Source organism: Megascapheus bottae, chromosome 2, assembly GCF_031878675.1.
Source record: "Megascapheus bottae isolate mThoBot1 chromosome 2, mThoBot2.hap1, whole genome shotgun sequence".
NCBI lineage: Eukaryota > Metazoa > Chordata > Mammalia > Rodentia > Geomyidae > Megascapheus > Megascapheus bottae.
In genome coordinates, this window is record NC_143510.1 from 53,243,943 (window position 1) to 53,260,892 (window position 16,950).

A 16,950-nucleotide genomic window follows, 5' to 3' on the forward strand; every position below is an offset into this window, starting at 1 on the left:
AAGTTGCTGCTTTACTCTATGACTGACTTTTCAGTCAACCTTTTTATGGAGGTAAGCATAGAGGACTTTTGAATAGTTTCATAGCCCACATAATTGGTTTAAGGAGATAAAATTTAGAAAGTAAAATTAGTAGAATATGGTGAAGAGTAAGTGGGAGGCATTTAGGATGATGTCCAAGGTATTTTTAGTGCTAGGGATTAAACCCAGATCTTTGCAAATGCTAAGCAAGTGCCAGGAATTGCAGGATTAAATTACTGTGTCCAGCTGAGTTTTTTTTTTTTTTTTTTTGCCATGGGCAGGGGAGTTCTGGGACTAGGCCTAAACACTGCCACACTGCCGTTGTGCTTTCTCAAAGCTAGAGCTCTACTACTTGAGTCACAGCACCACTTCTGGATTTTTCTATGTATGTGGTACCAAGGAATCAGAACCCTGGTCTTTGTATCTGACCACTTATAGTGCTCTGCATTTTTTTGTTTTTGGTTGTTGTTCATGGGGTTTGATGGGCCTGAATGCTGTCCCTGAGTTTTTCAGCTCAAGGCTAATAATGCTCTATCATTTGAGCCATGGCAACACTTCCAGTTTTCTGATGGTTAATTGGAGATAAGAAATCATGGACTTTTCGAGACCAGGCTGGCTTTGAATCATGATTCTCAGAGCACTCTACCACTTGAGCCACAGCACCACTTCTGGCTTTTTCTATGTATGTGGAGTGCTGAGGAATTGAACCCTGGTCTTCATGCATGCTAGGCAAGCACTCTTACCACTAGGCCAAACTCCCAGCCCCTCATGCTTGTAATCTTAACTACTCAGTAGGCCTATGTTAATCATGCCTAATGTTTATACTATGGTCAAAAATCTTCCCTTTATGAGATAGCTTGTCATTGATAATACTTTTGGGGAATAGATAATACACTAAGTTCATCCAACAAGAAGCCATAACTTTATTAATGATAGAAACAGTACAAATTTCAAACCAAGCTTTAGTTACCCTCTTAAAACACAAACACACAAAAAAAGGGTCCTTGTTTTCATATGGTTACATTGTTAATTCCTGTAAAAGAAAAAACATAATTAGAAGTAGTTTACAGGCAAAGTGAGAATTCTGGTCACTAAAACCTAAAGCTACTAAAAGTAGGATTTGGAAAGAGGCTTCTAATTTAGGTGCTATCACACAAAATAAAGTCATTCATTCTTCACCAAGGCAGAAGCTAAGGATTTAAGAAAGATTTAGACATAAGCTGTGTTAGTGCATGCTTATAATCCCAATACTTGAAGGCAGAGGCAGGAAGATCAAATGTTAGTTAAATGCTATCTCAGGATACACAACATGTTTTAGGGTATCTGGCTGATATACTCAATAAACAAAAACAGGAAGACTTACCATTATAGCATTTACAATATCATTACTATTATTCTTCAGGGCTCGGACTGCCTTTGCTCTTGACACATTTGCTTGTGACATGACCAATTCTATGTCCTTAACTTCCACACCTGTTTCATCAACCTACAAGAGAGAAAATTCTTAATAAACCAGTTCCTATAAGACAGAATCTCTTGAATCTAATTCTTCATATAAACCCAAATCATATAATTCTGGAGATGCTTAAAACTCACTTTCTGCTTAAAGCTGGAGCCAATTCTGGCTTTTTTTTTTTTTTTTTTTTGTGGTTAAACTGGGCTTTCCTGACCTGGCTGGCTTTGAGCCACAATCCTCCTGACTAACCAAAACTTAAGGCATGAGCCACCAGCTTTGGACTAAAACATTTTGTTATACAGAAAAAATCAGTTTTTTTTTTTTTTTTTTGCCAGTCCTGGGCTTGAGCTCAGGGCCTGAGCGCTGTCCTTGGACTTTCTCAAGGCTAGCACTCTACCACTTGAGCCTCAGCACCATTTCCGGCTTTTGTCTATGTATGTGGTACCAAGGAATCGAACCCCGGTCTTCGTGCATGCTAGGCAAGCACTTTAACCACTAGGCCAAATTCCTGGCCCCAGTTTTTTTTTTTTTTGGCTAGTCCTGGGGCTTTTCCAAGGCTAGAGCTCTACTACCTGAGTCACAGCACCACTTCTGCCTTTTTCTATGCATGTGGTATGAAGGAACTGAACCCAGGTCTTTGTGAATATGAGGCAAACACTCTATCACTAGGCTAAATTCCCAGCCCTCAGATTTTTACAAGTAAGAGTTCCCGGTGTACCTCTTCCTCTTCACTCTCCTCTTGTACAGTTGGAGTCTGTGTGTTTTCTTGAATGTTTGAGACAGCTTCTCCTTGAACTTTGAATTTCTCAGCAGCTGCTAACTGTGCTTGCTGAGATAAGTCTTCAATCTACAGGGCAAAGAATACATTCATTCAACTGTGAATAGATCAATTTTCAGTCCATTAAAAAACCATGTATACTTCTTCAAAATTCCCTCAAAATTCATTTCAGGTATCATGCTACACAGCCATAAACTGCCCTCATTCAGAATATTGCTACAGAAATAACTTGGGTTTACAGTCTCATCTAGGAATGATTGTATCCCCCAAGGGATATTTGGTAATATCTGGAGATTTCTGGTTATCACAACTGTAAATGAAGCAGCTAACCATCAATATTGCACAGAATAGTCCTTTTATAAGATAATATAAAAATAGGGTTAGTTTAGATTAACACCCAAGAAAGCTTTACTTTTTTACCTTGGCTTCCCCAAAAACTATGTAGGTATCTGAAGCTGGGCTCTTGTAGACATCAGGTTTTGTTATGACAAAGAGGATATTCTTAGATTTCCGGATAGTGACCCTAGTAACTCCTGTAACTTGTCGAAGACCCAGTTTGGACATAGCCTACAAAATAAAACATAAGTTTTTAATTTTAGGAGGAAGCTTTATAAAGCAAGCAACATAATAATCCATGGATTATTTCTACCACACACCCTCTACTCTAAAATTGCTTCATCACCACAGCTTTTTGCTGGTTAACTGGAGATGTAAGTCTCAGACATCTGTCTACCTGGTCCAGCTTCAAACCAGGACCCTTAGATTTTAGCTTCCCAAGTAGTTATGACTGCATCAGACATGAGCCACTAGCATCCAGTTTTTCTTTGTAACTTATCTTACCTTTCGAGCCTTCTTTTCACTCCGACTCTGTTTTGCTTTACTGACTGGTTCTTCATCAATTTCTGCTGCTGCTGCCAACTAAAAAGAATAATTATAAGTTAAAAAGAATAGTTATAAATTAAATGACACAGAGTATTTAGACACCACAATCTTCCATATGGTTTTGTGTGTGTGTGGGGGTGGGGGTGGTGGTAATGGGGCTTGAACTGTCCCAGGGCTCTTCAGCTCCAGGTTACCACCCTACCCTTGAGTCAAGTCCCACTTCCTGTTTTCTAGAGGTTAACTGGAGATAAGAGTCTCTGGTCCTTTTGTGCTAGGGCTGGCTTTGAACTCTGATCCTCAGATCTCAGCCTCCTGAGTAGCTAGGTTACAGATGTGAGCTACAGTGCCCGGCTCTAGTTCTTCCTTTTGAGACACAGTGTTGGTGGCCTTCAACTGAAAACACTCCTGCCTCCAGGACCACCCACATCAGGCATTTCTAGCATTCCTTTGTTGCAATTATTGAGAGCAAGAGAATACCTACTTGGGCTTGTTGTGTGGTTGCTTGTGTGGAGTCTTGTTCCTCGAGCTCTGGTACTGATTCATCACTGTCAGATTCTGTTCCAGACCCTAAGACGACAAACAACTTTTACTATTTTTATAGCAGAGGTTTTAAGGAAGACTTTAATCTATTTCACTCTGGTGTGCCTAAGCTAGGCCTTACAAAGTTAATGTAATTTAAATGGCTTATATGAAACCAGCTTGACAGTCTCCAACTCAAGTCATAAACCAATGATATGCATTAAGAGCTACCCTCAGAAATGAGGGACAGTAATGATACTCAGCCAAACAGCTTATGAATGTAATTGCTGTTTCCCCTTAAGCTCTTCATTTCTCAGCACACATACCAAGCCCCTTTTTAATTCCAAATTTTACTCTATAGCATAACCATCCCAGAAAAGTTCTAGCCAAAGAGTCCCTCTACATATAATGAAGTAAAAAAAGAAAAGTATCACAGTGCAGAGAGAAAACAGGCAGTGGCACTTTTTTCTTATCTTTTAAACTATGGTGGAGGTCAGAAGCAGTTGTATATACTCTGGCCTTTCTCAGACTAGTCACACTAGCAATTTAATCCCATCATCACTGGAAGAGTCTCAATTTTGTTCAGTCCAAATAGTCACCTTCTTCACTAGTCATTATGTGCTTCCCACAATTTCTTCCAAACTTAATTTATGTCTCACAATTGGAAGGTCAAGCATTGAAAGCTACTACTGGGTCATAAAGCATACATACACCGAACCATTTTCAGGCAAGAAAAAACAGTCCTCTACATTCTTAAGGAAAGGGAATCCCTGGGCAACTGGTCATTACTATGTTCAAGTAAAAAGAAATATGAGTATAGCTCCAGATTCCCCAATATTTTAGTAAATCCCAGGCCCAGGGAGAAAGGTTAGTGATGTGGTAAGGATTAGAGCAAATTAAATATTTGGTAGATCTTGGTTTTCAAGTCAGATCAGTTAAATAAAAAGGACAGATCCAGAGCTTAGCCTGGACATTAGGCAAGACATAAAACACTGAGATGATGAAAACCAAGACTAAGTTTTATATTCCTAGATTTGCACTTTAAAGCTACCATTCTATGTACTATGTCCAAACTCAAGCAGATATACTGGACAAAGCGACGCATCTTATGGTTAGTACTGGTGGGTAGCCCCAAGAGGGGTGTGGGCGACACACCATGCACACGGCAAACCAAGGCAAATACCCTTGTCGTTCTTCAAAACAGGCTGCTTGGCAGAGGGGGTTGGGGCAGGGATCCCAGCAGATTTGGGAGTGGGCATGTTGACGAGGATCGGCTGGAAAGGCACTCCCCCAGAGACTGGTTCCGGGGGAATCAGAGGCGGCAACTCATCCTCATCTGCAGGGGCTGGGGGCTTAGAGGGCAATTCCAGCACCAGTCCAGGTGAGGATGGAAGAAATGGCTGTTTAGGAAGCAGAGGGGGAACTAGGGAAGGAGCGAGAGACAGAGGGACTTGTGGAGTGGGTCCTGAAGAGACAGATGTTGACTCAGCTTTAGGAAGGACATTCTTGGGGGCAACTGCTGCTGGAAGGGTAGATGTCTTAGACTCACAACTGGCAGACAAGGGACCCTTTGGAGAATGCAAAGAATCTTTGCCTTTTGCAGGACAAACAGGGTGGTTTTTTGAAGTCTTTGAAGACTCTTTCTGAACAGGGACTGTCACTTGAGAGGATGGGGCTACTGCAGAAGCGAGTTCTTTAGTCTCATTCTTAGCTGAGGGATCTGAGCACTTAGGTGAAGTAGAATTCTTGGCATCTCCTGGAGCTGGGCCAAGAGGTACTCCTCCTTTGAGAGTTGTAGGGCCTTTCTTTGTTAGGCGCCCTTCAGATATCTGAGGGGCAGTGGTAGCCATAGCACAAGTGACTGACATTGGGGAACCTTTGGGTAAGGGAGGAGCAATGGCTGAGGGAATGGAGGACTCTGTGGATACAGCCTCTTTGTGAGACCCAGTCTCAACTGGGAGAGTGAAGGCTTCTTTGGAGGCAAAGGCTTTAGGAGGGGAAGGAGTGGGAACTCCTTTAGAGGTGGAAGTTTCTGGGACTTTTTTTGGGGAAAGAGTCCCAGCTGGGAGAGTGGGGGAACCTTTGGGACATGGGGTAGCAGGAGCCTCTTTTTGGGGGGGAGGAGTGACAACTGAGGCAGTGGGAGTGCCTTTGAGAGATGGTGAAGTTTCTTGAGGAGCTGTAGTGGCTCTGGCCTTCTGCTGGGAAGAAGTCACAATTGGGTCACTGCTGATCCCTTTGGGAGATACAAGTGCTGGGGCATTTTGAGTGGACATCTCAATGGGGGCAGTGGGGAGCCCTGTGGTGGATGGGGTGGCTGAGGACTTTTCTGGGTAGGGTGGAGTTTCAGGTGGAGAAATGGAGGCCTCTTTGGGGCCTTCAGTGGCTAGGGCCCTTTTGGGGGATGGGGTTCCTGAGTCCTGTCTGGAAACTGAAGCTGCTGGGACCCTTTTAGGGGGTGGGATTTCTTCTGCTTCTTTGGGGGCTGCAGTGGCTGGAACCTTTTTAGGGGACAGGGATCCTGGGGCCTCTTTGGGGGTTGTGGTCTTTTTGGAGGATGCCATTTTGGGGGATGAGGTTTCTGACTCCATTTTGGGGGCTGTAGTCTTTTTAGAGGGCAGAGTTTTTGTTCCTTTGGGAGTTGCAGTGGCAGGAGCCCTTTTTTGAGGTGGGGCTCCTGGGGCTTCTTTGGGGGCTACAGGGTCTGGGCCCCGTTGGGGGAATGAGATTTCTGGGGCTTCTCTGGGGGACACAGTGGTTGGGGTCTTTTTAGATTGTGGGATTTTTTGAGTGTCATTAAGAACCACAGTGGTTGGAATCCTTTTGGGAGATGGTGTTTCTAGGAGCTCTTTGGTGGCTGAAGTCTTTTTGAGATCTGGCATTTCTGTGGCCTTTTTGGTGGCTGCAGTGGCTGGAGCCTTTTGAGGTGAGGTCTTTTTGAGAAATGGGGTTTCTGGTGCCTCTTTGGAGGCTGCTGGGAGCGTTTTGAGAGATGGAATTTCTGGGGCCTCTTTAGGAGCTACAATGGCTAGGGCACTTTTTTGGAGTGTGGTTTCTTGGGTTTCTTTAGAAGCTTCAGTGGCAGTAGTCTTTTTGGGAGACTTCGGGGCCTTTTTGGAAGATAGGGTTTCTGGGGCTTCTTTGGGGAGTGGAGTTTTTGTGGCCTCTTTGGATGCTGCAGCTTGAGCCTTTTTTGGGGGTGGGGTTTCTGGGGTCTCTTTGGGAGCTGCAGCAGCAGGAGCCTTTTTGGGAGATAATGCTTTTGGGGCCTTTTTGGAGGACACTATTTCTGGAGTTTTAGGGGCTGCAGTGCTTGGTGTCCTTTTTTGAGGTGGAGTTCCTGGGGCCTCTTTGCAGGTTATGGTCTTTTTAGAAGGTGGGGTTTCTGATGCCTCCTTGGAGGCTGTAGTAGCTGGGGTCTTTTTTGGGAGTGAGGTTCCTGGGGTCTCTTTGGGGGCTTTTTTAGGGGATACAGCTTCTGGGGCCTCTTTGGAGGTTGTGGTCTTTTTAGAAGGTAGGGTTTCTGATGCCTTCTTGGTAGCTGAGGCCTTTGTTGGGAGTGAGGTTTCTAGGGTCTCTTCGGGGGTTGTAATAGCTGGGGCATTTTTAGGGGGCCCAGTTTCTAGGGCCTCTTTGGAAGTTGTGGTCTTTTTAGAAGGTGGGATTTCTGAGGCCTCCTTTGGAGTTATAGCTGGGACCTTTTTATGGGGTGGGGTTCCTGGAACCCTTTTGGGGGATGTTACTTTGGCCTTTTTGGGGGGTGGGGTTTCTGGGGCGTCTTTAGGGGCTGCTGTAGCTGGTACCTTTTTTGGAGGTGAGGCTTCTGGGGCCTCTTTGGGAGCTACAGTAGCTGGTACCTTTTTGGTGGGTGGGGCTTCTGGGGCCTCTTGGGTTGCAGTAGCTGGAACCTTTTTTGGAGGCGGGGCTTCTGGGGCTTCTTTGGGGGCTACAGTAGCTGGTACCTTTTTGGTGGGTGAGGCTTCTGGGGCCTCTTTGGTTGCAGTAGCTGGTACCTTTTTTGGAGGTGGAGCTTCTGGGGCTTCTTTGGGAGCTACAGTAGCTGGTACCTTTTTGGTGGGTGAGGCTTCTGGGGCCTCTTTGGTTGCAGTAGCTGGTACCTTTTTTGGAGGTGGGGCTTCTAGGGCTTCTTTGGGGGCTACAGTAGCTGGTACCTTTTTTGGAGGTGGGGCTTCTGGAGCCTCTTTGAGGGCTACAGTGGCTGGTACTATTTTGGGGGGTGAGGTTTCTGAAGCCTCTTTGGGGCCTATAGCTGGCACCTTTTTTTTGGATGAGGTTTCTGGGGCCTTTTTTTGGAATGAGGCTCCTGGGACTGTAGCTGGTGCCTTTTGGGGGGATGTCTCTGGAGCCTCTTTGGAGGTTGCAGTAGCTGAGGCCTTCTTTGGGTGTGGGATTTCTGGGGCCTCTTTGGGGGTTTCAGCCTGGGCCTTTTTGGGGGATGAGGTTTCTAGGGCCTCTTTGGGAGCTGCAGTAGCCAGAGCTTTCTTTGGGAGTAGAGTTTCTGGGGCCTCTTTGGGAGTTATAGCTGGGGCCTTTTTTGGGGGTGGGTTTTCTGAGGCTTCTTTAGGGTCTGAAGTAGCTGAGGCCTTTTTGGGCGCTGTTAAGGCATTTTTTGGGGGTGAGGTTTCTAGGACCTCTTTGGGGTCTGCAATAGCTGGGGCCTTTTGGGGGGATGGGACTTCTAGAACCTCTATGGGAGCTGTAGTGGCAGGAGCATTTTGGGCAGATGGGGTTTCTGAGGCCTCTTTGGGTGCTACAGTGGCTGGAGTCTTTTTGGGAGGTGGAGTTTCTGAAGTATCTCTGCAGGCCATAGTGGGCAGGCTCTTTTTAGGAGATGAGTTTTCTGGAGCCTCTTTGAGGGATGCAGAAGAGACCTTTTTGTGGGGTGTTTCTGGGGTCTTTTGGGGACAAGGAATCTCAGCCAGAGTGGGGAAGACTCCTTTGGAAGTGGGAGTTTCAACTGCAGGAATAGGGGCCACAGTTCCTACCATCTTTTGGGGGAAGGGAGAAAGCAAGGCTGAAGGAGTGGGTATGTCTTTGGACAACGGGGCTGCACCTTCTGGGGATGGAAGAGTGGGAGAATATTTGTTTAGTGAGTCTTTAGAGCCTGGAGAAGAAAGACTGGCCTCTGGAAGGAAGGAAGTCTCAAGTAGAGGAAGAGATGAGAGATTCCCAGCAGGAAGAGAACAATCCTTCTTGGATGGCAATACTTTAGCCAGAGAGGACACAGTCCTTATAGAAGATGGAGAATCATCTAGGTTTGTCAGAGTTCCTTTGGAAGATGCAGTAACAGAAGCAACAGAGTCATCAGGGTGCCCTTCAGGAGAGGAAGTCAAAGGTGCCAATGCTATATGAGAACTACTATTAACTTTCTTTGCTCCTGTAAGAGAAATCTCAACTGGGGGAAGAGTAGGAAAGTGAGCAGATTTGGGAATTTCAGAGGTCAGTGCCATGGTAGCATTTTGGGGGGCTAAAGCTATACATGGAGCTACAGGACAACTTTCAGAGACTGAAGGAACTAAAGATAAGGCAGTACCAGTCGAAGTACCCTGAGCTGTGTGCTTTTTAGGAGCTAAAGAAATTTCTTCTAGAAAAAGGTTGGCTGTAGTTGAAGGAATGGAGGTACCTTTGGTATTTCTTGCAGTATCAAAACTTTCCAAAGGAAAGGCAGCCACTGTTGGAGTAGTGATGGAACTTTTGAGAAGCAGACTAGTAGTATCTGGGCTAGTATGAAAATTGGTCTTGCCTATAGAAGTTGGGGAGTTAAGACCCAGACAAGCAGCAGTAGAAACAGCTGGTTTGGCCAAAGGGAGAAGCCCTACAAGACTTTCCACTGCTAGAGTAGGTTCAGGAGTTTCCTCCAGAAATGTACTTTCAAGAGATGGAGACGTTTTAGGGGATGTCAGAGCTAAAGGTAGTATAGTAGGCTCTCTTTTGGCAGGAAGTCCTGCTTGGGCTGGAGAAATGGGGGCTCCTATGTTTGCTAATACTGAAGTGGGGTTGTTTTTGAAGTCTTCGGAAGTTGGCAGCGGAGGAGCTGGTACCCCTGGAGTCGATGCTACCCAAGTAGGAAGCTCATTACGAGCCACAGGTTGTAGAACTAAGTTGGCAGGGGAAGTTGGTTCTTTACTACTTATGAGATCTGATGAATTTGCCGGAGACATACAAGTAGCTTTCTCAAAGGTAGCAGATGAAGCTTTATCTAAGGATTCAGAAGGGCTGCAGGAAGCTGCACTAGTGGTGGTAGAAGGGTCTTTGTCAACAGTTTGTGCTATATAAGCTGACACACCCACTGTAAGAGGAATCCCAGCATCAGGAACCAGCTCCTTTCTGGAAGGAAGGGAGGAAATCACACATTTCTGAGATAGGTAAGAGGCTTCCTGGGAAGAATTATCTAAAGAAATGGTATTCACTGCACGGTCTGACAGAGTATTGGGACCCCTTTGACCTGCAGGCTGGATAGATGAGCCCAGAGTAGGAGAAGCTGGGGGGATGTTGGGAGCCATAGATTTTTGAGCAGGTCCACTAACAGGCCCTTTTAGGTTCAGGCTTAACATGCTTTGTGGGGTCAGAACGGAGGAAATGGGGACAGTCTGAACTTGAGAAGTGATGGCTGAGGGATCAATGGGTAGTGTCTTAGCACAGGTCAATCCAGGCTGAACAGAGGCCGTGGGAGTTACAAGGTGGGGAGGTATGGTACTGACTACGCCTGGAGGATGTGGAGTTGTGCCTTTTGGATTAAGGACTACCTGCGAGGGATCCTGAGAAGGGGAATTTTTTTGTTCTGAGGGAGCAATGGGAGCTGACAGAGGTGTAACTGATCCTGACTTAGCTACAGTACCAGGTGGAAGTGAGCTAAAAGGATTAGGTGGGAAAACAGAACTCTTCTGAATGGAGTGGGGAGCCAGTGCAACCAGAGACAAGGGAGCTGAAGGAGAATGGGCACCTTTCCGAGCTGGACCTATCATTGGAGAGGCCAGAGCTAATGCAGCTGGGGAGATGGGAGGACCTATTAGATGTGGTAGGAAAGTTGGGGTGTCAGGGACAGTCTCCACAGGCATTCCAGAGGATGGCTGGGGAAAAGTAACTTCAAAAGGAGTTGAGGCAATATTAGGTGAAGGGATTGGGGAAGGCTGGTTAGCAGTTGCTACAGGACATTGTTGGGGGGGCAGGGAGCAAGGAGGGGGAAGGGGAGACCCATGCTGCCCTAAGACAGCAGCAACATTTAAGGCTGAAGACATAGGAAGCACAGCTGGAGGGAAAAAGCAAAAAAGGAGATAAAGGGAAGGGGGAAAAAAAGGTGAGTTGTGCAGCCCAATTGATACAACATGCCTCATAGGAACAATGTATTTAAATCTGAGACTGAAGGTCACCACACAGGATTAGACAAAGGAAGGTGACAAGCAACACTAACTCTCTCCAAACATACTTCATTGGTCAAGTGTCAAGTAAATCTTTCTAGCTTCTACTCTCCAAGTTCTACCAAAACTAGTTAGTTGAAAATAGGCACAAAGTCTTAGATCACCTCTAAATAAGGAGCACAGGACCAGGAGTAGATTGCTTTCTGCCCTTTCAGTGGTGCCCTCTCCTGAATGGAAAGACTGAAGCAGACTCTGCATTCCCAAGTCTTTTCTTACAAAGAGAATTACAACAGCTGTGCTACCCTGTCTACCAAGCATCATGAAATAACTAAAACAAAAACCCAACAAGGCTGGCAGAGAGTACTGATAATAGTGGAGAATCAGAGCTGAGTGAGGAAAAAGGTTTTCCATACTCTGGAAAACTCACAATTTCATACTTAGTGTTACTCTCCTTAAGCCTGTTTACTTAGCAAAACAAGAAAGGAAAAAAGCAAAAACAAAACAACACTTAACTACAAATGGGTCAGACTCCATATTCCCTTTTCTCAAGAATGTTAGCTCTTCAGACATCAATCCAAGAAGATTTAGATCTCAGAGAAGGTGCTTAGTCACAAGGGTGGGAACTGCATTATGAAATTCTAACACCCTGTAGATCTACTTTGGAAGTGGAGATGACTAAGTAAGAGAATATTCTAGATCCTACCCCTTAATCTGGGTATTTCATTCTAAACAGACGAATATCCAGCAATGCATTAAAACAAAACAAAAAAAGGGGGAAAATATGCTGTCATTCAAAAGACAATGTAAGTACTAAAGGTAAGTTTTGAAAAAGTAAAGCTTATGGCACTCAAATCCACAATCCACTAGACCAGTTAATTCTGAGATTTTTTTTTCCCTTCCCTGGCCAGACCAGGATCTTGAACTCAGGGCCTGTGCACTGACCTTGAGCAAAACAGGCTAGCGCTCTGCCACTGGAACCACAGTACCTCTTTCAACGTTTTCCGTGTATGTGGTACCAAGGATTTGAACTCAGGGTCTTGTGCATGCTAGGTAGCAACTCTATACCACCAGGCCATACTCCTGGCCAATTCTGAGGTTTTTTGGGGGGTCATAGGGCTTTAACTCTGGGCCTAAGTGCTGTCCCAGAGCTCTTCAGCTCAAGGCTACCGTCCTACCTCTGAGCCTCAGCCCCACTTCTAGTTTTCTCGTGGTTAATTGGAGAAAAGAGTCTCACTAACTTTAGGGCCTGGGCTGGCTTTGAACTGCAATCCTCAGATCTCAGTCTCCTGAGTAGCTAGGATTACAGGCGTGAGCCACCTCAGCCGGCTAATTGAGGTTCTTATATATAGGAAAGGGAAGTGACTGAACTAGTTTTTCTTGAAGAACCGGTTAAGTTGAAGACATGGGATGTTGTCTTTTTAGTGGACCTAAAAGTGGGATGAAGTCCAAATCACTTGTGTTGATGCTGCAAACCAATTCCCTGAGCTAGCTCCTTCATTCATTACAGAAACACTAATTATAGTTAGTCATTCCCTTAATATAAGCCTTTTGCAAAAACTTAAGACTAACAAGGAGTGTTTAACAGCATTAATATACAATGCTTGTAAAAGCTTTTTTGGCCAGTCCTGGGGCTTGAACTCAGGGCCTGACCTGAGCACTGTCCTTATGTTCTAAGGCTAGAGTTCTATCACTTGAGCCATAGCACCACTTTTGGCTTTTTTTCCCTATGTATGTAGTGACAAGGAATTGAACCCAAGTCTTTGTGCATGCTAGGCAACCACTCTACCAGTAGGCCAACTCCCAGCCTCCTTTGTGAAGTTTTAAAGTTGGGAACCAGAATTTCTAAATTCATCTAAGTTGCAACACTTCTAAAATTAAACTCAATGAGACAGCTCCATATTGCTCATTAAGCAGCTCTGACATCTCCCTCCTGTTTTCCCTAGCAGCTGTATTAATCCCTTCAGCTGCTAAAGTCAGACAGGTGGGGAACCTTAATGGTTTCAATAATTTTAACTTCAAAATGAGACAAATTGTCCTAGAGTGGCATGTAGAACATACACATATAAATTTACCATTAAAAAAAAAAAACACACAAAAAAATAGAACCAATAGCCTTCGCGAGATCCTTCAGCTCTCTACAACTGATTCAGTAACACTACCATTTTAAATTTCTTTCCTACTTTCCTATGAAGACATGCTTCTATGAGAATACAAAATGTGCTTTCACACAATTCTACATCGATTAATTTAAACAAAGTCCCAGAAAAGCCTCATTTCAATCTTGGACTCCACACAATAGGAAGGCACTACTCCAGTATACTAGAAATATCTCAGCTCACTGACCTAGCAGGACTCTGAAGTTGGATAGGACACATTTACCACCACATCCAGTTCACCCAGACATGTGATGAAGGCACAATGCCAAGGCCTGCTATGTAAAACCTTGATGCAACTTGCTGGCTGAACTCCCCCAAAGCTCAGATCTTGGCCTGCCTATGTGTCATCCAGTCCTAAGTCTCTCCCCTCAGTTTTCCTGGAGGTGGAGGGTCTACAGAACTTTTAAGGCACAAAGCAGGTTAGAATTTGTATTTTTATTCCACCCCCCTCGCAAGTTCTTGCAAGACAGCAGTTAACTTTGTGCTTTTTCTTGCCCTGGTAAAGCAACAACCTCTGTCATTATTACCTAACGATGGCAAACTCTACAAAGCAGAAATGTCATTTCCTCTTTTTACCCACCAAATGACATTACGAACAATGGGAGGGGGGTGGCCCTTGGCACCTACCTGTCTCAGCCTGAGGCTGTGGCAACTCCTGCTCTGTAGCAGGGACGGTTTCTGTGGCTTCACCGGGCATTTCTGAAGGGAATAAAAAGGAGGCCTGAATTGATTGGCATGCATTCAACCTGTCCAACTCAGAGCCAAGTATTCTTTAAGATCTCTGCGAAGGGCTGTTAAGAAAACAAATCACAAGGGTCTGGGGGACAACCTGGGACTCAGATTTCTACCAAGCAGATCTCCTCTCACCGAGCTCCGGACTCGCTGTATTCCAATTACTGACCCCGAGGGAGTCTGGGACGGCTCCGGAGCTAGGAAGACCCCCTCGGAGCCCGCTTCCCTCCGAACGCCCCGGAACCGTGTCTGGACCACTTCCAAGCGCTGGGCGGACGGAGGTTGCCTTAAATCACAATGGGAACGGCGCTGGGGGAGTTCCAATGCTGGGATCCGCCGTAACCTCGTGGCGACTCGGAAGCCGCCCCCGACCTCAGGTTTAACACGGCTCCTGCCCGCCTGCGGCCCGTATGTCCTACTTCTCAACCGCAGACCCCATTTTGCCCAGAGACAAGTAGAAACGCGATAGCCCCTCCCAAAGCCTCCAAACCTTCCTAACTTTCAACTCCTCCGGGAGGCCCAGCCTTCAAGGAAGGCAGATGGCTGCGGATAGAGTAGCGGCGCAGACAGGACTTACTGCGCGAAGGACGCGGAGCCAAGATGGCGGCAGAGAGAGAACTGGCGAGTGCGTGACCCACGCTTGTGCCGCAGAAGGAAGCCGGCACCAAGGAGGCGGGACCTTGATCTGCTTCCGGGTCGAGCGTGGCGGCCAGACACTTCCTTTCGGGGAGCCCAGCCGGTTGTTCTCAGGGCGGGGCTGGGAGCGAGGTCTAAATAAGGCTCGTCTTAACCGGATGCGCTGGCCTAGGCCGTCCTCCACGCCGTGTCCAGTAGCCCTTCCCTTCTCTTCCCGCGGGAGGCTCAAGGTGCGCCTGCAGTGGCCACGGCCCTATTTCCCTGCCACTAATTCCGGAAGTAGTGAGTGCAGCAGGTGTGGTGGTGCACACGTGTCATCCCAGCTTGTGCCACGGAATAGAAAAAGTTTAAAAATAAATTAAGCGTCTGTGGTTCATGTCTGTAAACCTAGTTTACTGAGGAGGCTGAGATCTGAGGACCATGGTTCAAAGGCAGCCTGGCCCGGAAAGTCCGTGAGATTTTTTTTTTTTTTATGGGTCATGAGGCTTGAACTCGGCTTGGGCGCTGTCCCTGAGCTCTTCAGTCAGGGCTACCATTTTCAGTTTTCTAGAGTTTTACTGGAGGTAAGAGTCTCTGGCTCTTTAGTGTCCCGGCTGGCTTTGAAGCAGCTTCACACCTCAGCCTCCAGAGTTGCTAGTCCATGAGACTCTTATCTCCAGTTAACCACCAGAAAACTATTAGTGACACTGTGGCTGCAGGGGTAGGGCGGTAGCCTTGAACTGATAGAGCTCAGGAACAAGCCGAGTTGAAGACCCAGAACCACAAAGAAAAAAGAAAAAAAAACAACAATTAGGAAGTTTAATTTCTTTTGTTTCTAACCATCAATGAGTTGGCAAATCAGAGAAAAGGGAATAGCATATTTCTGTTCTCTTCAGGGCCATTTTTTTTTTGGTTGGCACCTGCTGCTTTCATTCATTAGCTGGGCTCTACCAATTAAGCCATGCCTCCAGTTCATAACATTGACCCCTCCTGGGTCTTGAATTAAGGCTCTGGCCACTGTCCTTGAGTTTCTTTTGCTCAAGGCTAGTGCTCTACCACTTAGGCCACAGGACCATTTGTGCCTTTTTCTGAATAGTTTATTGAAGATAAAGTTTCTTGGGCCTTCCTGCTCCAGCTGGCTTAGAACCGGGATCCTCAGATCTCAGCTCTGGGGTAGCTAGGATTACAAGCATGAGCCACTAATGCCTGAGCTTTTAATGCCTGGCAAACATTGACTTTTTAATGAGCACAATATGTTCTGCAATTAAGTTTACGGGTTAATAATCCAGCTTTTATTTAAGGACTTTCACATTAAAATTCAAATACTTTAGCAACTTGACGTATTTTAAAATTCTCTGGAAATGTAAATTGTCTTCCTTTGAAAGTGTATCAGTTTTGTTACTCTGCACTTTCCAGGTGGATTAATAATTTTGGACTGTTTTCTTTTTTTTTTTTCTTTCCCAGTACTGGGCTTGAATTCAGGGCCTGAGCACTGTCTTTGGGCTTTCCTCAAGGCTAGAATTCTATCCTGAGCCACCGCACCACTTCTGGCTTTTTCTATGTATGTGATACCGAGGAATTGAACCTGGGTCTTCATGCATGCTAGGCAGGCACTCTACCACTAGGCCAAACTCCCAGCCTGGACTCAGGAGTTTTAATTGAATGACTGATTTCAGCCAAAGGAATGTTTGTACCTAACTTTTGTTTCAGCCAATCCAGAGGCTGAGGCAGAAGGACTATGACTTTTGAGATCAGCCTGAGACCCAGTAAGACCCCATCTCAAAACACAAAACCAGCTGGGTGCTGGTGACTCAGGTCTGTAATCTTAGTTATTCAGGAGGCTGAAATCTGAGAATGGCAGTTTGAAATTAGTCCAGACAGGAAAGTTCATGGAACTCTTTTTTCTTTTGCCAGTCCTGGGGCTTGAACACAGGGCCTGTGCACTGTCCTTGAGTTTTCTCAAGGCTAGCACTCTACCACTGGAGCCATAGCACCATTTCTGGCTTTTCTGTGTATATGGTACCGAGGAATCAAACCCAGGGTTTTGTGCATGCTAGGAAAGCTCTCTACCACTAGGCCATACTCCTGGCTGAAGTCTGTGAAACTCTTCTCTCCAGTAAACCACTCAGGAAAAGCTGAAAGTGGTGCTATGGCACTAGCCTTGAGCAAAAGCAGCTCAGGGACAGTACCCATGCCCTAAGTTCAAGCCCCAGGACAGGCATACCACAAAACAAAACTCTAGACTGAACATATAGCATGCATAAGCTCAAATAATGAAGGATTTTGAAAAATAGACTTTAATTTTTTTCTTAAAAAATAGGAAAAATACGAAATGTTTCATTGTGTTAACTGCATTACAGTCTGATGCAAAACAAAACACAAAAAGGACTGTGATAATGGAGAAAATGTTAAAGA

At 45.6% G+C, this 16,950-nt stretch overlaps 2 protein-coding genes across 5 annotated transcripts; both read right to left on the bottom strand.

Annotated features, from left to right (window-relative positions):
- Window positions 1–917: 917 nt before the first annotated feature.
- Window positions 918–14,599, bottom strand: LOC150067076 (nascent polypeptide-associated complex subunit alpha). 4 transcript variants are annotated; one of them, XM_090327411.1, is made up of 8 exons: window positions 14,498–14,599; window positions 13,816–13,887; window positions 3,616–3,701; window positions 3,093–3,170; window positions 2,673–2,819; window positions 2,193–2,321; window positions 1,382–1,504; window positions 918–1,051 (listed from the first exon to the last, which is right to left on the bottom strand). In XM_090327411.1, exons 2-8 carry the CDS (start codon window positions 13,883–13,885, stop codon window positions 1,037–1,039), a joined length of 648 nt encoding a protein of 215 aa, XP_090183537.1. In that variant the 5' UTR covers window positions 13,886–13,887; window positions 14,498–14,599; the 3' UTR covers window positions 918–1,036. The 4 variants fall into 4 exon arrangements, with proteins under 4 accessions (XP_090183537.1, XP_090183533.1, XP_090183544.1 ...); XM_090327407.1 differs by having other exon boundaries at window positions 14,411–14,501; XM_090327418.1 differs by lacking the exon at window positions 14,498–14,599 and adding an exon at window positions 14,420–14,481.
- Window positions 3,710–11,473, bottom strand: Naca (nascent polypeptide associated complex subunit alpha). Its single transcript, XM_090327406.1, has one exon. It carries the CDS (start codon window positions 11,006–11,008, stop codon window positions 4,766–4,768), a length of 6,243 nt encoding a protein of 2,080 aa, XP_090183532.1. The 5' UTR covers window positions 11,009–11,473; the 3' UTR covers window positions 3,710–4,765.
- Window positions 14,600–16,950: the final 2,351 nt, after the last annotated feature.

Coding starts and splice junctions, on each gene's coding strand:
- LOC150067076 (XM_090327411.1), bottom strand. CDS start 13,885: ATGCCCGGTGAAGCCACAGAAACCGTCCCTGCTACAGAGCAGGAGTTG. Junction 3,702..13,815: donor ACAGCCTCAGGCTGAGACAG/GTAGGTGCCAAG, acceptor TTGTCGTCTTAG/GGTCTGGAACAGAATCTGAC. Junction 2,322..2,672: donor TAGTTTTTGGGGAAGCCAAG/GTAAAAAAGTAA, acceptor TTTGCCCTGTAG/ATTGAAGACTTATCTCAGCA.
- Naca (XM_090327406.1), bottom strand. CDS start 11,008: ATGAGGCATGTTGTATCAATTGGGCTGCACAACTCACCTTTTTTTCCC.